At 40.9% G+C, this 22,072-nt stretch overlaps 2 protein-coding genes across 4 annotated transcripts in view; both read right to left on the bottom strand.

The window, feature by feature from the left end:
• Positions 1–1,463: 1,463 nt before the first annotated feature.
• Positions 1,464–9,112, bottom strand: si:ch211-106k21.5 (SLIT and NTRK-like protein 5). Of its 2 annotated transcripts, none has more exons than XM_058623691.1 (3): positions 8,826–9,112; positions 4,086–4,254; positions 1,464–3,990 (listed from the first exon to the last, which is right to left on the bottom strand). In XM_058623691.1, the coding sequence occupies exon 3, from the start codon at positions 3,986–3,988 to the stop codon at positions 2,777–2,779; it is 1,212 nt and encodes a 403-aa protein (XP_058479674.1). In that variant the 5' UTR covers positions 3,989–3,990; positions 4,086–4,254; positions 8,826–9,112; the 3' UTR covers positions 1,464–2,776. The 2 variants fall into 2 exon arrangements, with proteins under 2 accessions (XP_058479674.1, XP_058479756.1); XM_058623773.1 differs by lacking the exon at positions 8,826–9,112 and adding an exon at positions 7,584–8,287.
• A 599-nt stretch (positions 9,113–9,711) lies between these two features.
• The window catches only part of LOC131457170 (zinc finger protein GLIS1), a 60,065-nt gene continuing 47,704 nt past the window's right edge, over positions 9,712–22,072 (bottom strand). For both annotated transcript variants that reach the window (XM_058626032.1, XM_058626023.1), the window contains exons 5-9: positions 21,329–21,455; positions 19,435–19,591; positions 12,621–12,754; positions 12,159–12,257; positions 9,712–11,345 (exon numbers count right to left, since the gene is read on the bottom strand). In XM_058626032.1, the coding sequence (XP_058482015.1) occupies positions 11,203–11,345; positions 12,159–12,257; positions 12,621–12,754; positions 19,435–19,591; positions 21,329–21,455 (660 nt within the window). In that variant the 3' untranslated portion in view covers positions 9,712–11,202. The remainder of the gene's footprint in view (positions 11,346–12,158; positions 12,258–12,620; positions 12,755–19,434; positions 19,592–21,328; positions 21,456–22,072) is intronic.

Here is a 22,072-nt window from a genome sequence, read left to right as displayed (position 1 = left end):
CCCACGGTGAGTGAAATTAGAGCTCAAAAGAAAAGTAGGATTTCAGGTAGCTGAGGCCGACCTGGGTCATTGTCGGGGCAGACAGAACAGAGAGGCCACTGAGGAAGATCACATGAAAAGATCTGGAGCAGTGAACCAATGACGATCAGTTGTTAATCATTGTTATGTAGATCATCCAGAAACTGAAATCTTGGGGGGAGAAAAAGCATTTATTTGTTTTTAACTTTTCAACAATATACAGTACATACAAAAGAAAATCAGTTAGTGCACCTGCCAGGAGAAACATAGAGACATAGCTCTGTTTTCATTGAACAAAGCAGAAATGTGTATGAAATATAAAAGTATGCTTAATTTAACTTGTACAATCAAATCAGTAGTCAACACTGTAGGTCAAAGTTTCCACCTCATCACAAAATATTACATGTCCAGTGTGTACAGTACTGTATCAGTGGAAAATATTGCCAGAAGTTAAATATAATATCCATTAAAAAAAAATCACCCAAACTGAACTGTTGTATTTCTTTGACTTTAATTATATATTATGGTTTTTACTTCACCACAAGAGGCCACTAAATCTGAACTTGTTATTTGTAGTTGGAAAACTTTAATTTTCATTGACTTGACATAGATTTTTTATTTTCTAAACTCTGCTCTCCTATATCCAGCCATTCATCTTCTACTGTTGTATCCTCCACATGAGGGTCATGGGGGGCACTGTGCCAATCTCAGCTGACACAGGGCGAAAGGCAGGGTCACACCCTGGACAGATCGCCACCAAACAACCATCCACTCTTAAACTCAACCCTACGGTCAATTTAGAGTCTCCAATTGTGCTTATTTAACCCTTAGTGCTCACATGGCACGGATCTGTGCCACAGGTGCACTCTGTGTGTGTGTGTGTGTGTGTGTGTTCATAGGTCACATTTTCTGGCTTTACAAAAGGAATTTTTTGTTGAGTCAAAATTAGGATTCATTTTATATAATATATTTTTCTAAAAAACAAAAAAAAAAAAGGTGGGAGTAGTGATAATTGTGCGGAAGTCACAAAATAGACGGTCCATTTTTGTTCATAGAAACGAGCCAAGCAAACTTTGAAATGTGACGTGCTTTCCAAATTTCACAAATTCAATCTGATTTTCAAAGATTTGAGTACTTTTTTGCTCAGGTGTGTTTACATAGAAAATGGAAACAAAATCATGTCATCAGATTGCCTATAGGTTGTGCTGAAAAAAAGGATAGAAGACACTCGCTATTGCACATTTCTTATAGCCTCTGTAGGTAAGTTTTAACATAGTAATGGAAAAAAAACAGTGTTCCAAGGGTTAAAAACAACTGAAGGATGTAAACTCAGATATCACTCAGATATCACTCAGATATTTGCTCTCCCAAAAACATAGAGAAGACATGACCTCAGTATCAAGGCATTGTTTAAAAATGAAAAAAAACAACAACATTCTCCCAACTCCCAACATTCCCGCTATTTATTTTTGTGAACAAAAGGCTTTTGGCATTTGAAGCGCAGTGAAACTTTATATGGATAGATATACATATACATATATATATAAATCTCCAGTGGAAACACTGTGAAAACCCATCTGGAAAATACACCTCTGTCTTCCAGGAAATTCCAGGAAGCTCCACACCCCTCGCTGCACCCTCGCTGCTCAGTCTCACCGAACACCGACGGATAAGCAGTGTGACCGTGAGACGCCTGTCTCTTTCCCTCTGTCTTAGATAACAATCACATGCATGTATCCTGCTCTTCTTCTCAGTTCAGAGACGTATATTTTCATTGATTTATACCCATTTACATCCGTCCGCACACACATTCAGCAGTTTGAGACGTGCAGAGCATGTGCATTAGTCCTAACTACGGTTTAGACACATTTCGACTCCACGCCTACACTTTAAATGTCACATTTCACCTTCAGTTAACCGCAGACATGGTGACAGGGTGAGTCACCGCATGGCACCGATATTTCTAGTTGTGCAGCTTAAGGTGGCGTTTGCTCCAGACCTTCCTGTTGTAGTGTAATAAGTCAAAGAGGAATGCCTTACAATATTACAGGCACACTTGGGTGAGGTGAAGAAACATTTTGCCTTGAGTGCAGTGTTAATTTAAAATGACATATGCTTGTTTTTCCAGGGAGAAAAAAAAAAGTGGGCCTCTCTTTCAAACAGTTACTGTGTCCCTCAGGTCCCACAGGAAAAGCTGTGGATTAAATCACTTCCTCTTACATTGTGATACTACAGTGGTGGGACCACACTGTCCCTGCATCCACACACACACACACACACAGTTTCTCTTCAGTGCATTTTAAAGAGCCTCTTGTCATTTTCATTTTTGGGAAACACCACTTTCTTGTGGGGGAGTTACCAGGAGTGAAGCTGAGGAATTGAAACAAATGACAAAAAATATATAAATAATAATAATTAGAGTCACCTTACCTCTCGCTCCATCTTAATCTAATTTCACTGTACCAGTGTTTGACATGTATGTGAGGAAGAGTACAGCGCAAATGATGTTTTTTGGAATAAATCTGCCCCTGTAGCTGACTTTGTTCGGCCTATTTACACCACTGTATTTAAACGTTGGTGATAATGGTAAGAGAACTTGGTATTAAAAGTTTGAGAACCACTGCTCTAAGTCATAGATTTCAAGGACTTTTAGTACAAACATGTAAAAAAAGTGAGTGGTACTGATCTTCACATCAAACCATCAGCAAAAGAAACAAGTGAGCCTCCTTCCAAAAAATGTCCAACTATTCCTTTAGTGTCACGAGAGGCTGACATTCTCATACTCTCCGTGGTCAGAGTCTTCCAGCTCGATACCTGGAACCAGGCTGTAGTATTCGGTGGACTGGGTCAGATAAGCCTTCTCCCGGTCGGCTGAGTCTTTCATCACCTCTGTCACACTCACTGTGTCCAGCTCTGTCTTGTTGGCCCCGTCGGGCTCCTGGGAGCCCTGCCTCCCGTCTGTGGCGCTGGAACAGCATGGAAGTGAATCCACTGAGCCCAGCTTGATCTCCACTTCTTCATAGATGTCTCTGGTGCTGCCCAGAAGGGCAGACGCGGGGCGTAACAGCAGCTGGTTTTTGAGGATCCCCTCAGTGCCACTGTTCCCTGCTTTGTTTGGCTCAACAGTTCCAGGCGGAAGCTTGCTGTGATGTTTCTGACCGTTGCAGCTGGAGGCCTTCTTCTTCGAGGGGCCGAACGCAGGCGCATCTTTCTTCTTCCTCTTCCTCCCGCAGCACCAGCAAAGCACTAAGGCAGCGAGTATAAGGAGAGGGAGCACGATGAAGAGCGCAGTGAGGCCAGCGGGATGGCAGACGTCTCTGAGCCTCACTGACCACACATTCCTGCTGGCTAGTTGCTTGGGGGAGAAGCAGGTGAGGTTCCCCACCAGATCCTGCAGCTTGGTGGTCCTGTTAGTCTTCAAGCCATCCTCCAGGGCTTGCAGTAGCCTACATGAGCAGTCCCAGGGGTTCCCCTCCACCTCCAGCCTGTGCAGACTGGTCTTCTGCAGAATGGATTCATGGAGGAAGCGTAGCTGGTTTCCCTGAAGGTACAGTTCCTGGAGGCTGTCAGAGTCCTGGAGGAAACCCTCAGGAAGCTCCTGAAGCTGGTTCCTGCTCAGATCCAACTTCAGTAGGCTTTGCTGGCTGGACAGAAAGTCCCTCGGCAGTGTTAATAGTCTATTATGACCTAAGTAAACCCTCTTCAGTGCAGAATCCTTTTGTCCACTCATGTCAACAGAACTGATATTGCAGTATGAGAGATCCAGTGTCTCTATGTTTGTCCTATTGGTGAACACAGGCCAGCGCACATGGCTGAGAGCAGATCCAGAGAAGTTCAGGCAACATATGCCGACAGGAACCTCAGAGGGAAACTGGGACAAAATGGTGGCTGCGGGACACACACATCCAAAAACCAGTCCCGTCTTTAGTAGCAATGTGAAAAGTAGGAGGAGATTCCACTGGAAAACCATCTCTGTGACAGACAACAAAGTTAGAAAAGGTGCATTTCATTATTATTATTATCATTATTATTATTATTATTTGTGTTGTGCTCGTGCTTAGTCTCACCTGCCTCCTGGTCTCTCAGCCTCAGCACTAGAGGGGATCTGCTTTATGTCACAGAGATGTAAATATGCCTGAAACCTAACGACTTCTCTGAGGACTCCTAGTTGCTGTGAGGACAGTAGGAGTTGGCATGGTGACACTTGTCACTTGGGATCAGGAGTCCAATGTTTGGCTGTGGGGGAAGAAAACAGATGCTATATGACTGTCGAGTGAAGGCTGAGCCGTTAAGCAGCAGGTGGGAGTTACACAAACATCACTGGAGGGTAGAGCTGCAGGTTTGTCTGCTTAAACCACACACACAAAACATCTGGACCTGTCCCTGTTAAAGTCACTCCTCATGCTGTGTGTTCAAATGACTAGAAAACATTGGGCCTTAAGGAAGGGACAGAATTATTATGGACGAACACATAAAGTTGCGTTTGTTTGAATTAAACTAGAATCCACAGCTCAATTCATACCTGCAATCACTCCAGAATAATGTATATTTATACGCCATTAATAAAAACCTGCACACAAATATGATACATGAATTAAAGTATGAAATATTTAACGTTTATTAAAATAATACACAATCAGTAAAGTCTGTGATTACAAATAAGTTGATTATAAAAATGTCTGCAGTATATATAAAACACAGGATATAAGGGGATATTGTGGCTTTTTTATTTTAGTGTGGCATACATTTTAAGGGGAAAACCTCATTTAATTTTCTGTAACACTGTAGTCAAGAACGGCATCATGCAATTCTATATTAGACATGAGCATATACAGGGGTATTTAAATGGAAACATTGAACTTACTTTGTAAAAAGTACACTTTTTACAATATGGAAACTATACAAAACTATGATGAGCAATATTTAATGCAACTGGTGACTTAACTTAACTGGTAACTTCACATATATAACTTAAACTTGTATTGTTTAAACAGAGTTAAAGGGCAAATTCATGTAAAAAAAACAACAACAAAAAAAAGCAAGTAAATAAAGGAACAAACAGGCCAAAAACGAAGGCAGAAAAACATCAAAGCACAAAAACAGCATATGTGCGGTGGCTAAAAAGAGGTTTCAAAATAATATGAAATTTATAAATTCCACACTATAATTTAACGCAGTAGAAATGAGCCCCCTGTGACTACTTTAATGTCAGGTTTCATTTCTAACGCGTGTCTGTAGCTGAGAAAGCGTGACATTTGCTCAACTCCTCTCTTGGAGACATAAAAAGCCCAAATTACTGGTCACTGCTGGTAAACTGCTGTGTACTTGGGTGATGCTGCCTGAACTTAAAAGCACATGTGGTCGACATAAACAAGGCCTGTCTTTTTCAAATGACTTATATGTAAAGAGCTCAGAGAGAGAGAGAGAGGAGAGAGAGAGAGAGAGAGAGAGAGAGAGAGAGAGAGAGAGAGAGAGAGAGAGAGTGCGAAGTCACCAACAACGTGCCCAGGTCTTAAGTGGACGAGTGAAGAGGACGACAGTTGTCAGCTGGAGTCTGTGTGTGATCATCTGGACGTTCACTTCACCTGCTGATGCTCAAACTACTGCTCTGCAGGTAAACTGACCTGGGCTGCACAATAATATATATGTAGGGCCAAGCGGAAAGGGAACTTGGCTTGTAACCGGAGGGTTACCGGTTTGAGTCCCCACCAGGTCAAAGGGCTGGGGTACCCAACCCGCCTTTGCTCCCTAGGAAGGTTTCTAGTAAAGGATGGGTTAAATGTAGAGAAGGAATTTATTAATAAAATAAATAATTTATTTATCTGCAAAGGGACGGTGCATATTATTGAACATGTAAATGTAAATATGCAAAGCCACGTCTAATTTCCATCATTAGTCCCTTGGCACGCAATGTCACGGCATAACACAACACAACAGACAGTAACACAATGTAACAATAACAGTAAAATTAGGTGTAGAATAAAAAGATAATGTTAAAAATGAAAGTGCAAAATAAAAAGAGACAATGTTGAAGGGGATTAAAGTGCAGAGCACTAGGAGACAATGTCCAACAGAGACCAAGATGTTAAAGTGCATAGTGCTAAAGTGCATTAGGGTGATCATTTTTGCAAATTTAGCATAGGTACTGTGTATATACATGCACGCACACAGGTCACATGAGGTCACCACACAGGATAAACACAGGGGTGATAACAGGAGAGAGGAGAGAACCTGACCTGGACACGTTACAACTGAGCACACTACAATCACAGCAAGGGATCCTGTGTAAGCGGTTTGATCGAAACAGTTCTAATTCACAGTCTTTGCATGTCAGTAGAGTAGAATGATTTATAAAGGTTTTGAAGAGGTTGAAGTAAAAGTTACATGTAACAAACAAAAAAGGTTCACATAGTTGTAGTTTGATGTTGTTCAGTGTTGTTCATAAAATACCAGCAGCAAACAAACGCAGGAAGTGTGACAAAGGAAAGAAATACTCCACCCCAGCAGAGAGTGATATATTCAAAATGTAAAGAGTGTGTTAAATGAATGAATGGATGAATGAATGAGGCAGTTAATGACTAGAAAATCATAATCTGAGCCCTTGCTGGTCAAACCTAAAAAATAATGTTCAGATATTTGGCCTATGTAGAGGTATATTGCCTTTTAAATGTTTAAAACTAATTTGTTTGTATTTATTTTAGTTTTTTCAACATTAAAAAAAAGCCGTTGAGACTGATAAGAGGAAAGTAAAGCATTGGGCTCAAAGATGCTAAAATGTTCCGTGGGGATGTTTGACAACAACGTCAAGTAGGGCTGAACCATTTTAGCAAAAAGCTATATCATTTTTTAACTCTGACTTTTTTGTGATATATTCCAATCGTGATTTGATTTGAGATGATTTTTCAGCTACATAAATGTGAATATTTGCTCCATGTAACAAAGAAATCATTAAATTATTTGGGTTTAAGGACAAAACATGACATTTGAGAACATCATCATTTCCAGGTTTCGGTAAAACACTGATCAACATTTACTGGCCACACAAGCACTAGATTACACAAGGAAAATAATCCACAGATGAATCGATGATAAAAAATAATTGTTAGTTGCAGCTCTTACATGTTAAGGCTAATAATATAATCTCTAATCATTTCCTGAACATTGAATGCAAACTGTTACCGTCACACCGGAGATACATCAGTCAATCCTAAAATTAAACATGGAGTTTAATCCCAGACTAAGTGCACCGTAGTATATCATCATCATCATCCGTTGTCAAATTCAAAAAAGAGAAAAAATAGTTTCTGTGTTGTTGTTTTTTACTTTACTTTATTAACTCAAGACTAGAGAAGCAGTATATAAATATAGACCATAATACCAACTCTTCTTCTTCTGATTTTATTTGGTAGTAACAATAGTTGACAGTAGTGGAGTAAAAGTAAAAAGTTGCTAGAAGTACAAATAACAAAGTAAAGTACAGATACGTGAATTTTGTACTTAAGTACAGCAACAAAGTATTTGTACTTCGTTACATTACAACACTGGTTATCAGCATATTCACTCACAGAGAGCCATTGTGTGTGGTTGTAGGTGGCTCATGTCCTCGTTCCAATTTTGCATGAGCAGCTGATTGCATGCGTTCACCTTTTAAGATAATGTAAAGCCCTGAGAGTCAAACTCCTGAAACTGCGTCTGATAACGGAGACAGTCTAAAGGTAACAGTCCACCCTCGGCCGCACAGTTCTGCCTTGGATCAGGAGTTTTTGCAGAGTCAAATATTGATCGATGAGTTCAACTTTGGATTTTGAAGTTTAAACACAAACAAGAGGCACTGGTCGACCTTTAGCAGGAGCTCGGAAATAAACAGTTTGAGTGTGAAGGCCCTAAATCCAAATTTGGGATTGAGTTCACTCTCTCTCTCTGTCTGTGTGTGTGTGTGTGTGTGTGTGTGTGTGTGTGTGAGAGAGAGAGAGAGGAGCATGGTTTAAATCTGGAGAACACAGATGATCTCACTTGCTAGCAATGTGAGTTGTTACATCCTCCCTGCCTGCAGAGCTTCCTCTGAAATAACGGTCTCTATTCTCCTTTCATACATGTTTCCATCAGAAATGACGTGAATGTGTTAAAGCAGAGCAGCAGCTGCAGCACCACGGTCGTCACACAGGGCATGATCTTAGTGTATGTTTAAAAGTCGGGGTCGATTTAAGTGAATCAGCTTCACGTAAATGTATTTTTTTAATCAGTTTAAAGAAAAGAGAATAAGCCAAAGTAAACACATTCTTCCACAACATTATCAAACATTTGAATGTAGAACATCAAATAAATAAAAATATCACGATGATGGCTTATGGTATTTTTTTTGCATTTATGACTTTTAATATTAATATTAGTTTCCTTCAAGAGTAATGACTTATTTTTGACACTATGTCTAGTATTTTTAAAGAACATTGAAAGTACAATGATGTCCGTATCTATCGTATTTTTCTTCTTCTAATAAGACATATTGCCATATTAAATACAATTATACTGTTGTCAATAATGGGATAATAAAAACGGGTCTAGAACCCATGACCATGAAAGCTGCCCACACACCTGAACAAGTTCTCATTCTACAATTATTACTGTAAATATCATAAAATGCAATATTAAAGTTGTGCATTTTTATGAGCGAATAAAATGCAGAATTATTAAATAAAGCATGAACACGCACACACACACCTGCTACAGATCTTAACAAGGGTCCAGATAACGACAATAAAATATAATAAAATGTAAAAAAAAAGAAAGAAATAAAGATGTTTTCTCACCCATGATTGTCCAGATGATTCAGGGTCAGATGTCACACACTGTGTCTCTCTCTCCTCTCTGGCTCTGCATCCATCAAGTGGACTGGTTCAACCTCTCGTCCTGTGGATCCGAGCTGTGGGAGTGTCTCCCTCTGAGCGGAATGTGGAAATGCAGCCCCCACTCAGTGTTTTAGTGTGGGTGAGTGTGGGTGAGTGTGGGTGAGTGTGTGTGAGGAGAGAGAGACAGAGTGTGCCTGTTAGTGTGTGTTCATTGACAGTGTTCAGGTGAGTTTACCTGCGACAGGAAACCTCTCTCACACACACAGACACACACACACACACACACTTCACTGTGCTTCCTGAGTTCAGTCCAAAGCTGAAATAGAGCTGTTGTGTTGTGATGACAGAGCGCCCTCTGGTGGCTAAAACCCCTCACTGCCTCTATATTTATATGCAAGTGTAGCACTGGGCCTGGCACCAGGACATGGACATACACAGAGAGACTCCAGGTGCAGAATGACCAAACTAGTTTAGGATGATTGAAAGGCAACAATAACTCAAATAACCACTTGTCACAACCTGGGTATAGAAAAGAATGATGCACAACACACCAGGCACTTTATTAGGTCTCACGTGTACCTAATAAAGTGGCTGTTGATGGTATTACAACTAAGGCAAAAGAGGCGGAATTAATCATTACTCAATGAGCTCTATATGGATTCATATGAGCTCCAACAGCACGAATACAAACATACCTACCAACTGACTTCCTGCTATTTTCTTTGTCACACACACAACATATAATAATAAGACACAGATGAAGCTACATCTTTTGTCATCTGTCATCTGACAAACGAAAACAAATACAAACCATTTTTTTTATTTTGATATAAAAGACAGGTGCATTTTTTTTATAAAGTCTATACACTGTTCAAAGGCAATAATAATAAGACGTCTCCAACATGCAACAAAATCAGTGTAAACATTTTCTGCTTGGTCATTTTTCTTAAGAGTTATGGGGGGGTGTGCAGAGGATCTACTGTAAACAATGCACGACTGTTTACTCGTGGTAAACAACGCACACCTCTCTCGACAAGTGTTAACACTGACAGACGCTGTACAGCAAAGATGTGCAGAAGCAACATAGAGACAATATAACATATGTAAAACCGACATGGAGACTGATTATGCTTCCGTGCTGATTGTTGTTACATCACAGATCATAACGTGTGTTTGTCTGCACCTCTCTGTACATTTTAGTGCAGTTCATCCACCGACTCGCTCTTTTAAACAGGCTGTGCGAGTCCTGTATATGCTATATGCAGTATGTACATTCATGTAGACACATGGGGGCAGCACTGCTACAGTTTCCACCTTCTACTACATGACCGACAGCAGTTGGAGTTTGCTGATTCACTCTTCAATGCTGCGGAGGAACTCACACGTTTTCTGACCGCAATAAAAGTAGCAGTAAAGATCACCATTTGGGGGGAAATATTTAAAACAAAGAAATAATCCACCAGTTACTGAGTTTTATAGTTAATGGTAATATGCTTACCTATGGACAAAGTCACATTTTAGAGTTTCCCTTAAGTCTTAAGCTTCATATTTAATTATACAGATATTTGAGAGTGGGGTCAATCATCTTGTCTAACTCTGCACAAAGAGTGAAAAATTGTTGACGTACATTATACATGTGATAATTTAAGGGGCTTCTTGCAAACCACTTTCACATAGTTGTTAGCAGCTTATGCACAACGTATTATCCTCTTGGTTTCAAATTTTGTATGTTTTATATGAACAAATGTGACTAAAATTCAGAAAGATTAGAAGGATGTGTGAAGCAGAAAGACGTCAAAGTTGGTTTTTATCCTCTACTTAACCTTCACACACGTGTGTTGAGCCCAGATTATTATAGGGAGCTATTGTATTATAAGATCCCAGCTGACAATGAGGCAAAATTAACCTCAACTACTGAGTTTAATATCAATGAGAACCTTCTTTTTTTAAGAAAACACCAAAAAGTAGTACATGAGTCATGCAGCTCGTTCTACCCAGATCACAAATGCTGTGGTCATCTCTGAAGCCAGTTATTTACATCTATAATTTGACCAGATTTCATCTTTGGCCATTTATGGTTTCCACTTTGCCCCCAGCAGCTTATGTTTTTGTCCTTTTTTTTTGTTTGTGCCATTAAAATTCCCGTTATAAACAAGAACTATGCTGACATCGTCAGCTTGGAGTTCACAGCACGTTGTAGATGTGATTGTCCGTCACACTTGCTGCACTCATAAAATGTGCCTGGAAAAACAAAAACATTCTGGGAAAACTGGAAAGCAAATACGATTCTGGGAAAACAAAAATATTTGGGATTTTTGCATCTGGTTGTGTGCTGTGATCACGAGTCCAGGTAGATGGAGTAGATCTGATTGAGGCAGCGGTCGATGCCTCCTCCCTGGAAGAGAAAGCTATCGTCAGGGCAGGGAGACATGGAGTAACCGCCGCCCGCCTGGCCCTGCAGGTCCTGCAACATGTCGAACCCTGAAGAAAACAAAACAGAGTTGACTGTCAGGGAAAGTGAGCCTGCAGTGGTAACCACCAACTACCTACCTACCTACCTACCTACCTACCTACCTACCTGACCTCCTTATATACAGTAAATACAATACAAACATACCCGGTTCCTTATTTTTATCTGCGTCCCAACCGACCTATCCACCTACCTGACTACCTTCCTACCAAGATACTTGACTACCTACATACATACATACTGACATATCTACATATCTACCTAACTACTTACATATATACAAACATATCTAGATGCTTACCTAGTTACTTAATTATCAATTATTACCTATCCACCTACCTTACTGCCAAGATACTTAACTACCCACATACCTAACTGACACAACTACCTGACTGCTGCCTAGCTACCAAATAACCTACCTACCTACCTACCTCACTGATTATGTACCTACCAGCCTTCCTCTCTACATACCAACTGTACATATATGCAACCATATCTGCCCACTGACCTGAAACCTACCTACCGAGATACTTAACTGCCAACCAATCTACCTACCTACATACCTAACTGACCTGTGCACCTAACGTATCTGACTACTTACCTATGTACCTACCTACCTTCCTCCCTCCCTACCTACCAAGTTACTTACCTGCCTATCATCCTAACTAGCTACCTACCTGACTACTTCCCTGTCTAACTTTTTACTTGTCATCCATCCATCCATCCATCCATCCATCTATCTATCCATCCATCCATCCAGCACAGCTGTATGTTGTATGTTGTATGAAAAAAGTTTTATTGAGGGGTTTTCAGATGCTTTTTACCTGTAGAGTGAGAGGTGGACAAGTTAGTAAAGTAACTGCCAGGTTCAAAGCCTCCATCATTGATTGGTTGCACCACCTTCCCTTCTTCGTACAGACAACCTTAAAGAACGGGACAAAAGGGATGTGATGAGTGCCAAGAACAACAGAAAAAATGCATATGCGCTAATGAAGGTAACAGTGTTTTAACCTCTCATGTTCCTTTTGGCAGAAATGATGAAAAGCAAATCCTGGTTATGAATGTGGTTAGTAACTTAGGGCGAGGAAAATATTGTGGTTTTCCCTCAAAGTGTCGCAGCATTCTCTTAGTGAAGAGACACTGGAAAAACCTCATACCACCACAAACCTCCTCCTATTAATATTTATTATAATACGTATTCTGTGACAAAACACGTTCCACAATGAAGGGAAGTTTTGTGGGAATGTCATTTTTGTGAGACAGACTGATCCTGATGTGGACAGTACCTTGTTGCTGTGACATCACTTGCTGTTGGTGGCTGTAGGTTTTGTGGTAACCATGCAGCCGGACGTCTACTCTCTCTGATGAAGAGCTCACTGGGCTGACGTCAGCGGCCATGAACGACGACGACGGCCTGTTCCTGTTGGCAACACAAAAGCAGGAGAAACATTAACATGACTGGAGTTGTGAAAAAGTAATGAAGTTTCCTCGAGGACTGATAAATGACTGGCTCAGCCCAGCTGCATTTTTATAAGACAGCCTTCGCTTTTGTACTTTCAGCCAGTTGGCTTGAACGTCTTCTGAATTGTTTCAGGTTTCTGTCACAAAGAAATGTAGTTCACCATTAGTTCCATTAGATTAGTGGATTAGGATTAGATCAGTTCATCAACGGGGCAGCCGTGTCTCAGTGGTAGAGTGGGTTTGTCTTCCAAACTGAATGTCGGAGGTTGGACAAGCTCAACTAATGTATATGCTGATGTGTCCCTGAGCAAGACACTTAACCCCAAGTTCCTCCTGATGACTGTGCAGGCTCTGTGGTAGAACAACGGCTGAATGTAGATGTGGTTAACCAGTGGGTGAATGACAAAACTGCTATTTACATGGGGACCATTTACCAACAGAAAAAACAGATTATAAACATCTTAAAATGTAATAAAAAAATAAATAAATGTAGTTTTACAGTAAGTCAGTCTTAATCAAAGCTTGAACGGATTAGATGGTATCATTTTCAAACGACTGCAGGGTCTACACTAAACTTTAACACAAACCTATAACCTAATCCAGCCCAAGCGCAGGGGCGTTGCAACAGGGCACGCAATCGCCTGGGGCCCCTGAGCTGAGAGGGGGGTCCTGGAGCATGGCTAATTATATAAGTACACAGCAGCAACAATTTTTAGAACCCCCTTACATTTTTTTTATGATTGGCTATGAGAGTGCATTGACATCATGGTTGGAAACCCCACCTAACTGGATACTAATACAACCGGCTTGTCTTGCTTCAGAACCCCCAAGGTCTCTGGAAACGCCCCTGCCCAGATTATGTCTCATTAAGTACACGCAGATAACTATTAGCTGTCAGTGTGGCGGCAGCTGTTCTCACGCACAAGGATGCAAATACTTCAAATCATGTACAAACAGTACAGTTTATAGAGTAGAGTAAGCGTTTCCACCTTGGGGGTGGAGGTGGGGGTGGGGGTAATGAAGGCAGGCTCTGCGCGCGGCTGTGTCCATTGCTACGCTGCAAGAATGTGCTGACTGTGCACAAACACTGTGACTCAACATGGAAAATGAATGAGTCAGTGGAGCCAAGTCGACGAGAAGAAAGGAAGGCGGTCAGATCTCTCTCCAAGGAGATATGCAGCTGAAAAACCCCCAGTATGGTATTCAAGCCCCCTCTGTCCTCCCTTCATCAAAGAGCTCGCTCTCATTTCATATGGCCTGAGAGTTCTCCTGGATGATGTACTGATGCATATTGGTCCCCAGGGAGCCAAATGGCCTTGGTTTTCTGCTGGAAGAGTTTTAGTGGGCTTCATAAACAAGCCAAGCCTTGTCAGAGATACCGATGGCTGCTGGCCCAAGAGCTTTCTACATATGCATCTGACCAGCGAGGAAAAAAAGAGAAATGATTGGAGATTTCTTTACGTATCTATCATTTGTCATCTGTGGGTCTCTTTATTACCCATTTCCCATGTCAAATGCTATTACGTTTAATTTAACACTCTGTGCTTTCAGTGGAGACATACAATAAAAGCCAAAATTAATCAGAGGGCCTTTTTTGAAACCCAAGCCGATATAAGTTACAGATGGCTGCGGCTTCCCAGCGTAATAAAATCCAGGCTTTGTATAGAATTATGTAAACAAGTGGGCTTTGATATAGTACGACTGTTGAAATGAATGTGCAGCGATGACGTCGCGGCCCGAGAATTCAACACTTCTCTGGATTCCCCCCCACCAGCGGGCCCCCGAACCAGCAGTGCTGACCTTATATATAAACAACCAGCTGTTATACGGCTTACATTCTTGCAATGCTGCAACAACATAGCTGGGATGTCTGCGTCGTGGTGTGTGCGTGGTCCTGATGGGTCCACCCGTGACTTCTATTGTGGCCCGCGTGCCCAAACGTTTGTCAGACGCACGCGCTTCACAAAGAGACCGTGCCCCCGCAGGAGCAGCTGTCAGCGCAACCTCAGGAAATTGTCTCTGTGATCACACTTTATCAGCTAAAGCCCCACATCACTCACTTTGGGTTTCACTCACCCCCTCCTGCTGACTAACTACATCCAGCTGCTCTCCTTAGGAGGAATGAAAGGAATCCAGCATAGGGAATTTAAGATCTTGTGTTTATGTGCACTTTATAGTGCCTTAATCCATAACTGCTTTGTAATAGCAACATACTCGGGTCTGGATCACATGAGGGGGATGAGTAGGCTAACCTGAAGTGCCAGATTGTGCATGCAAAACTTTTAGAGCAGAGGAACAGCTGCTGACTCTTCATGTACCAGAGTTTTCCTGGATCTGAGAGGATTGAACGTATGTAACACAGATTTAACCCTTAGAACACAGAGCACTTAGGCTGCTTTTAACATTTAGGAGGCTATAAGAATGTGCAATTTAGAGTGTCTTATATGCTTTTTTCCCAGCACAATCTAGGCCATTTAGGAATTTGAAATTCAAAGTTTCCTTGGTTTGTTTTTATGAACAAAAATAAAATATAAAACCGTCTATTTTGTAACTTCTGCACAATTATTGCTACAGCTCCTGTATAATATATGATGTAAAATTAATCAGAACTTTGACTCAACAACACATTTTCTAAAGCCTGAAGATGCGACCTATGAACACACACACCCCCCGGATGTCCATATAAGGAGTTGTGTATTGTTCCCACGGGGGGGACATGCGGCACGGATCTGTGCCATGTGAGCTCTAAGGGTTAACATCATCTTAGGCTCGAAACCACTTATTTTCTCATTGCTCTTAGTGAAGCTGGAGTGCATTATATTTCACGTTAGAGCTCCAGTAAAAACAAAAAAATGTGTAGAAATGTCAAACCTTTCAGTTAAACCAGCTATTTGGATCCAGTGTCCGCCCGAGCTTCTGCAAAGAAAACCTAATTACTTCTCCTTCCTTTAAATTGTATAATAGGGTTTCTGTGGGAGTAATCCTGGTTAGAGCGCCTGTATCTGATGGACACATCCCTCCAGAAAAGCTGATCCAGTTCTTCGCTCGTGGACCGCAAGACACACAAACACAGCACATCACAAACGCCCGCTGATGGACAGGCTCCGGCACGGGACTCTGAAGCCCTCCAGTAATAAATAATTAAAAGAAGTCAACATGGCTCATCGCAGCCAGAGTAAACACGCGTGTGGCTATGAGGTCAGTGCTCGGAGTCGACTGTGCTGTGAAGCGACGATAATTTACTTTCAGATGTTTAACGTCTCGCTAAGTCATTTGAGGGAAAAACAAGTGCTCGTCTGGTATTGGCTTTGGCAGGCTGTCGTGATCTGTGGGCACCAGTGGGATTCGCTGACATCCTCACTCTCTGTAAAGAGACGTCAATGGACAGATTGTGCATCATTTCGTGGCGGCTCTGGCTGGAAGCTCTGAAGGGATGGAAGAGTCTCACAAAGACAGGAAAACTCTATCACTTCTTTTCATGTACTTAAACATGGTATTTACTCACATTACTGTAATTGAGTAGGTTTTTGTGTACTTATTTTTTAAATGTGTTATTTTACTTTTACTTGAGTATGTTTAGGTACTTCACTATGTTTTAAATCACATCTGTGAAAAAAAAAGAAAAGGTTGGCCTGAATTAAAAAATAAATAAATTCATGCACCGGAAACTTTGACAGTGAACGATGAGGACAGGTGAATGAATGACGAGGACAGGTGAATGACAAGGAGAGGTGAATGATGAGGACAGGTGGACGATGACGACAGGTAAACGATGAGGACAGGTGAATGAATGATGAGAACAGGTGAACGATGAGGACAGGTGAACGATGAGGACAGGTGAATGAATAATGAGGACAGGTGAATGATGAGGACAGGTGAATTGGCGCTAATTAAGGTCCCTGAGTGAGTTAGAAAGTTAAAGCATTTGTGACCTTTGACCCATGTTGACTGATACATTTTGTGTTTACATATTTTATTTTGTCAATTCAATTCAATTGAACAACTTTATTTATCCCCGCAGGGCAATTCATTTTGCAGCATTTAACATTTGCGTCAGCATTTAGTTTGTAAAGGTTTGTCTTTAATTAAAAACTATTCCTGTGAGATTTGTGTTCCCTTGTCCTTTTTGCATGACACAAGAAAGAACCCCAACCTTGTTAAAAAACATTGTACATTTTAAACAAGCTACTTTTTACCTTTAACTTTAACTTCCACCTCTGGTTTTAAATAATGAACCTAAACAAAAACCTCACCCTGGGTTAACCCTGCTGCAGGTGATAGAAGTCAAGCATCTTTGTGCGTTTGCATGATTTATTTTTCAAAATAAAAAGTACAATACTTTCAAAGCTATCCACTGTGTTCTATTCACTACACGATTATAATACAATCCAGTTTTATGACTGACATTGTATCTTAGCCATTGTCCAATAAATGTCCTTACAGACACAAAATACATTATGTTTGGATGGACTTGTTGGGTTTAAGCCTTTTTAGATAATGAATTTAAAAAAAAGAAAGATCTTCCCATCATCACAGCAAACTTTCATTTATATATTTTCATTTATCATCTCAGTGCAGATGGATGTCTGCTTTGCATTTATTTAAAACATATTACATTTTAAATTAGGTATATCTACGACATATTTAAACTCGAGATTCAAACCAAAGAGGGAAACAACTTGAAGTGATTTTCTGTGCTCTGAACTGAAAAAAACACAAATGTGACAGAGCACATAAAATATGTCAGGGTTGAAATAAAGGTAGTATAATGTCGTAATCTAACTTTCTTTAAGAGTAATATCACAAAGGTTTGATATCTAGATTTCTTCAATCTTCACTCAAGAGCAAAAACCTGGCTTAAATTATCGATATTTAACAGATTCATTATTCATAATTTCTTTGGGCCACATTGCCCACCTTTACCAGGGAGCTCACAAAAGTCATGTATCTACATTAATTACAACATGTGCAGATTAATTTTTTTGTTTTAAGATAAACCTTCATCCTTTCATTAGTTTTTGTTCATAGAGAACAAAAACATACTTCTCATCACCTCTGCCAAGAACCTTAAGCCCATTTGAAAAAGACTTTTCTACTGAAAACATTAGAATTACACAAGAAAATATATGCATTATATATGTGAAGACTTTACTGTATATATCTTATTTTTTCGACCACAAAAATGTGATTTTGGCCCTTATCAGTTCTACTTTATTGGAGAAACTAACTGCCTTTGTTGTTCCTGTTGAGTCTATAAAAACTATGTTTATAGGCAAGTCTTCAACAACGACCAATGATTTGAGGCCATATTGTCCACAAACTGTTGCCCTGGAGGCTCTCAGCACAATCTTTTTAGTCTCACTTCTACTTTTATACTTGGCAGACAAAATTTGTCTCAGTTTCCAGTACACATAAGTTCTAGGGCCTCCAACTACCCAATCAGAACGACCACAAAGCCATAACTCCATCTCTGGTGATAATGTCTCTGGTTTATTCAAGAATGCTTAAGCTCACATCTCCCTCAGCCTGTTTCTGGCCGTGTGATTCCCAGACGTGAGACGTGAAAGTGAAATCTTCACACACTCACTAAAGTGTAGCGTTGGGTACTTGAAACACGAGTTTGAGGTTCACCATGTGCCAGTGCTGTCAAATTAAATATTTATATTGATTTTTTGTTGTTTTTGACATGAACACCTGAAAAAGGCATTGTTTTACAAACAGATATCATGTGCCAAGAGGAGCAGAAAACTGTGGTTACTTTCCTCTATTTTTATCTTTAGGAGAAAATAGCTCCCAATGAAAACTGCCAAAAGCAAACAAATCCCATTCAGCTCCTTTGTATTGGGTTGGCAGCAGAAATCCCGGCAGCCGATAAGTCAAAATCTTGCCAAATACCACAAAACGGGTAAACGGGTTTGTTCATTAAGTATCATGAAAGGAATGTGCTTTCCAAGAAATAAAAAGCAATATTTTTTTTCTTTTTTGAAGCAAACACTAAGAAAATAAACAAAAATTCTGAAAAAAATCTGAATTAGTTTTCCAGATTTATTGTTTAACAGCTGTAGCACTTGATTTGAAAAGTAATTTTTCATATTGTGAAGCTCCAAACCAGTGGGAAATAAATTAAAATGTGGGAAAGTACGCATGGAAAACCTCTCTTCTGTAAAGAAACTACTGTTGGGCTGCCCGTGAGCACAGAACTTAGCAGTCGCCAGGAGTAAATATGTGTGTAGCTGCACTTCAAAGATGAAGATTCTCGCAGTCTTAATCAACTTTGAATGTATAATACATTTTGAATCGACTTTTTGGATGTAGAACTTCCTCTGGTCTATGGCATGGGTCGTACTTTGTCGCTTTGCATTTCCCCCCATATACGCGTACATGGCCTCGGTAATAAGAGGGTCACACATAGGTTTTCACATTCTATTCTAGTAAAATGTATCCTTGTATTCGTTGTGGGCACCAGTGCACCTCATCACATCGCAAGCGCATGTGGACTCAAACTGTCTGGTTGCTCTTCAACGTCCACTTGGACCTCAGTGGAAACGGGTGGATGGTGAAATTGACATCACAAGGACCGTAGCGGACCTTCTGTGGACATGCATATACGGAAAATATGAAACTGGGCCGTGTACTCACCCCTCTCTCAAGCTCCCTGGGCTTGTTAACGAAGATATCGGGCTGTTAGCGTCAAAGTTTCCCTCGAGGCCTTGATACCTGGAGCAGGTGTCCGTGGATGGAGGAAGGAACTCTGGGTTGGCCCTGTTGTGGACTGTGCTGCTGTTTGAGTAAACTCCTGAAAAAGACAGATTTTTAAGGATTATCTCAGTAAAAAAATAAAATAAAAATCTCAACTGCAGCACTTATACAGTATTTATGCTCACGTACTGTAATTTAGCACGGTACTACTTTTATTTATGAACATATCGCTGACCAAGACAGTGCCAGACCATGGGGGGTATGGATCTTGGATGTTAGTTATTATTGTACAAAATGTCATCAGGGTTTTGAATGATGTTTGGAAACAGTTTAAATCCTGATTTATACTTTGTCGCTCAACACTTTTGATAACAATTTTTATGTTCTGAAAGAGGTTTCAGTCTCAGTGTAACCATAAACCTGCTCTTTCAGTGGTCAGTTTACATCATAGTGTCTTTTTTATTGTGTGTGTGTGGGTTTTCTCCGTGTTCTCCGGTTTCCTCCCACAGTCCAAAAACATGCAGATTTGGGGATTAGGCAAATGGACGCTGTGAATTGACCCCAGATGAGAGTGTAGAGTATAGTTATTTGTCTCTATGTGGATCTGTGATGAACTGTGACTCCGCCTTTTGCTCAATGTCAGCTGGGATTGGCACCAGTGCCCACTGTGACCCTCATATGGAGGATAAAGCGGTAGAAGATGGATGAATGGATTAATGTGCTACTTTTCCTTCCTTTTGATAACAGATCCCATCCAATCCAACTTTATTTATAAAGCACTTTAAAAACAACCCAGTTGGCCAAAGAGCTGCACACGTAATGACAAGTATATGGGAGCAAAGCTCTATTTCCCTGCTTTCCGGTATCTATCCATCTTCTACTGCTTTATCCTCCACATGAGGCTCGCAGGGGGTGATGTGCAAGTCCAACAGCGGTTCAATGTTAAAACTCCAAAATTAAAAAAACTCCAAAATTGCACATATTACAATATTTGCTGTTGAGCGAAGACTCACTCATAAGGTCATCAGAACTAATGGCGAACTGTTCTACCAAGAAGCAATTGTACACAGTACAATATGCATGGTAAACCCTCTGCGGTGACCTTTTTGGTACTCAAGTCAACTGTGGTGCATTTATTTTAAGGTTTTAACAAATCAGCAGGGCCTTCAACAGTATTGGCTTTGACTTAGCGTTTAAGTGCAATTGACGACGACGACAGAATTTGTCACCGTACATCCAACGTACATAAAGTAATGTACACACATATCGTTTCAGGTTTTAACTTCGGCTCATTTCTGATAAGGACAAAGTCCTCCAGGGATATTTTCAAAATTAAACACTAACATGCTTGTTTCACCCTGGATAAACATAGCTCGTAGTGTGCCGTTTGAGGCTTTTCCCTCAAAGTCTACTGGGTGCAACTGCAAGTAGTCTGAAGTAATAGACATGGACAGCTCTCTCCTGATGTTTGCCAACTGAGCCTCGATGTACCTGACAGTTTCTTGATACCAGTTCAGCCATTGAAAGGGAAAGAAAAAGAGCTTGGCTGGAAAAGGGGTTTGGAGAAGCCGAAGGACGAGCGGGGAGAGGGCCAGCCTGCCCGCAGTCACTGCCCAGTAATTGGACAAGGTAAACATGGGCATGATGAGGTATCATCGAAGGAATGGGAGAGGAGGGAGGAGAGGAAAAGGAGAAAATGAGGCTATGGGAGAAAATTAAAGCAACAGCTTAACCAGTCCAGGTGTTTTGGCGGAGACTATAGGTGCTGGAGACTATGTGTAGAGTTCGATTAGCTTTTTTTTTTTTCTTTTGCTACTGTTTCATCCACGCGTACCTGTGAACTCGTCTAATCCTGGCAAAGTCGAGCTGCTTCCACGGTGGGAAGAGGCAGAGTTGTGGAGATGCTGCCTCGCCAGACAGTCACTCAAAATGTCCGATTCTAGCATTGTGTGCACTTGAACCTGTCAAAGAGACAGAATAGAGATGCATGGTCACAGATACAGTTGAACACAACAGTAAGTCATGCGTTTACATATGGGAAGCTCATTTCAGGCCAAACTATTTATACATACAGTACATAAAACTGAAAAGCTGTAATAGTGTTTTTATTTACAGTGTATATGTACAAATGGTCTATATCACCGAGCAAATAACACTCAGCGACCAGCTATTTATCTACAGACTTCCCTCGCAAAATCCACTCAGGAGTGAGGCAGAAAAGGCTCCGCCTTTCAGACAGTTTGTCCAATCATCATGAAGAAGCCCAGTGTCCAGTGCTCCCGTCCACTGACTTCCAAAGCTGAACACTTTTGCCACATTTGTCCACAATCACCGTCGGGAACAATTGGTTTAAATGCGGAGGCTGCTACGGGAATACAAAAACCACGTAAGACGATCCGTCATCTGCTGTGAGAAACAGCTGACTCTGGATGAACTCGTGATGACACGTTCTAATCACGTTCTAGCACAAGTTTAGTATTGAAATGTTGTTTAGCCATATGTGTGTATACAGCGGCAGCACAGGGACGGGCGGGAAAAGAAGCATTAATCCCGTCCAGCTGCTTCAAGACTAGGTTTT

The sequence above is a fragment of the Solea solea genome, chromosome 1 (genome assembly GCF_958295425.1).
Source record: "Solea solea chromosome 1, fSolSol10.1, whole genome shotgun sequence".
In the NCBI taxonomy this organism is placed as follows: domain Eukaryota; kingdom Metazoa; phylum Chordata; class Actinopteri; order Pleuronectiformes; family Soleidae; genus Solea; species Solea solea.
This window is presented reverse-complemented; position numbering and strand designations above follow the sequence as displayed.